Consider the following 4,233-nt stretch of genomic DNA (forward strand, 5'->3'; position numbering starts at 1 on the left):
TTTATAATTAAATATTTAAAAATTCATCGTATTATTATTATTATTATTATCAAATTTTATGATTAAATATAATTCATTATCATATGTGAAAGTGAGTTTTCAACAAATATTTTTGTGTAACACTCTAACTCAATACATTGATTTGTTTTGATTGCATGGATGTCAATATAAAATTCATATCTCCTTCCTCAATAGTTTTTACATTTTTATCTATCTTTTATCTCTTCACCGTCGAACTTTCGTCTCCTACATACTGATCACTGCACCGCGTCGCCGCTACATCAATAACCGCGTCGCCGCTACATCAATAACAACTAGAACTACCACCTTTCCCTTTGAATATGACATAATGACTTTCACCTCTCTCTTTCTTTGAAACAAAAGGAGATAAGAGTATCATAAACTCAACTTATACTTATTGGTCTCTCCACTTGATATAGGAAGACATTTTAATATTTAAAGATCTAAACACAAATTATCCTTTAACAGAAAAAAAATATTCTCCTACTAAAATACTAGTGTTTGTGTGAAAAAAAACAATTTTTTTATAATCTCGATAGTCGAGATATCTCATCTCTTGTGCATCAATTGTTCTCTAACCAGTCACTGTTGCGTGAGAGTAATAAATTATTTTATAAAATTTGTATACTAGTAACAATTTAATACTATAGTATTAAATATCAATCATAATTAAAGAGGGAGAAAAAAAAATCGGAACCGAATTTCTAAGGGACCAAAACAAGAGTAGTTTTACACTTTTAATTAATCTTAAATTATATTCCTTTCATATCGATAAACCAGAAGAAGCAAGTGCAGAAAAGTACAGTAAGTTATTAACTTATCTCTACTCAAAACTCCACTCAACACTAACCACTTTCGCTTTCAAGCATCTATCTAAGAAAAAACACGACGGCGTAACCGCAACGCTAGTTTTCATCCTCATCGCCGCCATGTCTCAAAACCAACAGCCTCTGTTACAAGACCAACAAGACGAAACGGCATACGATTCCTCCGACAAAATCGTCATTGTCGGAGAAGACGAATACGAAACCGACATCGACAACGGAGTTCGAATTCCGCCTTTTTCATGGAAGAAGCTCTGGTTATTCAGCGGTCCTGGTTTTCTAATGAGTATAGCTTTTCTGGATCCTGGAAACTTGGAGGGAGATCTTCAATCTGGTGCGATTGCTGGTTACTCTTTGTTGTGGTTGCTTATGTGGGCTACGGGTATGGGGCTTCTTATTCAGCTTTTGTCGGCGAGATTGGGTGTTGCTACGGGGAGACATTTGGCTGAGCTTTGTAGAGAGGAGTATCCTACTTGGGCTAGGATTGTTCTTTGGTTGATGACTGAAGTTGCGCTTATTGGTTCTGATATTCAAGAGGTTATTGGAAGTGCTATTGCTATTAGGATTTTGAGTAATGCCACTGTTCCTCTTTGGGCTGGTGTTGTTATTACTGCTTTAGATTGGTAATTCCTTTTTCAACTTTCTATTTTGATCATCATCATTTAACTCACGGCTCCCAGAGAGGTGGGAGTCTTATTAGTACTTTCATTGATTGGGAGTGGGGTATATAGCATTTTATTGTGGGCAAGATGTTAGGTAAAGTTGTTGGGTGAGGATGTTGCAATGAATAGAATAGATATGAGGAATGTGATTGAATGATTATGAAATTCAAAGCGTGTATGGATGGACACGAAGCTTTAGATTCGATTTGTACCTACTGGTTTCTCGAAATTAGATGCAATAGTGTCTGGGAATCCTCTTTTGGATGTTTTAGAGATTTTTTATATCGATTACATGTGTACTATCGAACATATCGTTTGATGATAGTTTACAGCAGCGTAGTTCCTTAATTTCAATTTGTGCGTAAGAGAAGAGAGGGAATGGTTTGGAGTTTTGATTTTGGGAAAGTTTTTGTCTTTTGGAAAGAATATATGAACAGAAATCATTAAGTTCAAAATCAGAAATATTAATGAGTCCATGATCAAGTGTTTTTTTTATAGTTGTAAAAAAAAGTGTCTTTTTTGGTATGTTTTGGCAGTTAAGAAGTTATGGCTTCAAGCTTTTTTATTTGTTAAACAATGTATATAGTACTGAAAAATTAAACAGTTAACTTCTATGTGGTTGCCTTGTTACAGTTTTATTTTCCTCTTTCTCGAGAACTATGGTGTGAGGAAATTGGAGGCATTTTTTGCTGTTCTGATTGCTGTAATGGCTCTTTCATTTGCATGGATGTTTGGTAAAGCAAAGCCAGATGGTCTCGAAGTTCTTGTGGGTAAGGACTTTATTTCGTCGATTTGGAGTTTGAACATATTCAAATTTGTGTTCATCGAGTAAATTTTCTAGGCATGCTCATGCTTCATATATCTGATACATGCGTTCATTTTATCTTTGTAGGTATTTTGGTTCCTAAACTTAGCTCCAGAACTATTCAACAAGCTGTCGGAGTTGTTGGTTGCATTATCATGCCCCACAACGTGTTCTTGCATTCTGCACTTGTTCAATCAAGACAGGTTGACCCGAAAAAGAAAGGCCGTGTTCAAGAAGCTCTTAAATACTACTCGATAGAGTCCACCATTGCGCTTGTTGTCTCCTTTGTCATTAATATCTTTGTCACAACTGTGTTTGCTAAGGGCTTTTATGGTACCGAAATAGCCAATAGGATCGGTCTCGTAAACGCAGGGCAGCATCTTCAGGAGAAGTATGGAGGTGGAGTATTCCCAATCCTTTATATATGGGCTATCGGGTTATTAGCAGCCGGTCAAAGTAGCACTATTACTGGTACATATGCTGGACAATTCATCATGGGTGGTTTTCTGAATTTGAAGTTGAAAAAATGGATGAGGGCATTGATTACGCGGAGTTTCGCAATCGTTCCAACCATGATAGTTGCTCTTATATTTGACACCTCAGAGGAATCATTAGATGTTCTAAATGAATGGCTTAATGTTCTTCAGTCAGTGCAAATCCCCTTCGCATTGATTCCGTTGCTTTGTTTGGTATCAAAGGAACAGATAATGGGCACTTTCAAGATCGGGTCTGTCCTCAAGGTATATACGATTCCATTGCATTTTGGATTCATTTTATAATAGTCATGGCTCATAATTGTCTTATGATTTCAATACAGACTATTTCCTGGCTTGTGGCTGCTCTGGTGATAGTGATAAACGGCTATCTTTTGCTGGAATTCTTTTCATCTGAAGTGAATGGAGCAGTGATCACCGCTGTTGTGAGCGTAATAACAGCTGCGTATGTTGCATTCATAATTTACCTTATTTCAAGCGCCGCTACTTTTCCGTCATGGCAAAGTTTAACTCAATCAAAGACCACCACGGAGAGTTGAGCAGTCACAAAGATAGTAGCTACCATGCAAAGTTTAGCAGTTAATCTTATATCTTAAAATCATGAATTAGAACATGACATGCTGCTAAAGGATATTTAATCAATGTTTGTGCCTTGTTATGTTATTTATATATCTAATTTGCAATCATTCAGGGGTAGTGGCACCTTATTGGTTGTTTGTATTTCAATGAAACAAGTCAGAGTAGATGTTACTGACTACTGTAAAATTTGATTTACAATGGAGCTGAAATCATACTTTTTGAGATTATGATGTTAAGAATGTTGTTTTTAGATTAAGTTGTAGCAATGCACGCCAGAGATTGCAATCAAATGCAGTTGACGTGGCTTCAATTATTGTTGCCAATATCGTCAAACTTTGGTGTTTGTCAATTTCGACTCGTACACTAAAGTCTTAACATTGAAATGGTATATGTATTATGACATATATAAAATATAATATCTTTAAAGCAATAATAATTTAACATTTTAACTCTAAAATAAAGCATTGATATTTTTGAATATATAGATATTTATTGTAATATTTTAAGAAACAAATATAATGATTGTTTCTTATATTAATGTGTTATATTGACCTTTGATCAGAACTGCGTATGGTGCGAATCTTGAGCATGTAGATTCAATTTCTCTTTTTAATGTTAATGTTATGAACGAATGCTTTCGATCAACATCGAATATGTGTCCGAGTGTTCATGAGATATTATATTTTTTAAGTGTGAGAATTTGTCACGATTTTGTGTTTTGAAAGAGACGTCTTATTGTATTGAAGAGTGTGAATGTTATATATAAACTATTCTTAATATCGGTTTCAAACAATATACAACTCTTTGGTGACAGGAAGAATAACTATCGTTCACGACAATATTATAAG

At 35.0% G+C, this 4,233-nt stretch overlaps 1 protein-coding gene across 1 annotated transcript; it reads left to right on the top strand.

The window, feature by feature from the left end:
- Positions 1 to 693: 693 nt before the first annotated feature.
- Positions 694 to 3,607, top strand: LOC127120442 (metal transporter Nramp3). Its single transcript, XM_051050869.1, has 4 exons — positions 694 to 1,468; positions 2,141 to 2,277; positions 2,400 to 3,052; positions 3,130 to 3,607. Exons 1-4 carry the CDS (start codon positions 951 to 953, stop codon positions 3,343 to 3,345), a joined length of 1,524 nt encoding a protein of 507 aa, XP_050906826.1. The 5' UTR covers positions 694 to 950; the 3' UTR covers positions 3,346 to 3,607.
- The last annotated feature ends 626 nt before the right edge of the window (positions 3,608 to 4,233 follow it).

The sequence above is a fragment of the Lathyrus oleraceus genome, chromosome 2 (genome assembly GCF_024323335.1).
Source record: "Lathyrus oleraceus cultivar Zhongwan6 chromosome 2, CAAS_Psat_ZW6_1.0, whole genome shotgun sequence".
Taxonomy (NCBI): Eukaryota; Viridiplantae; Streptophyta; class Magnoliopsida; order Fabales; family Fabaceae; genus Lathyrus; species Lathyrus oleraceus.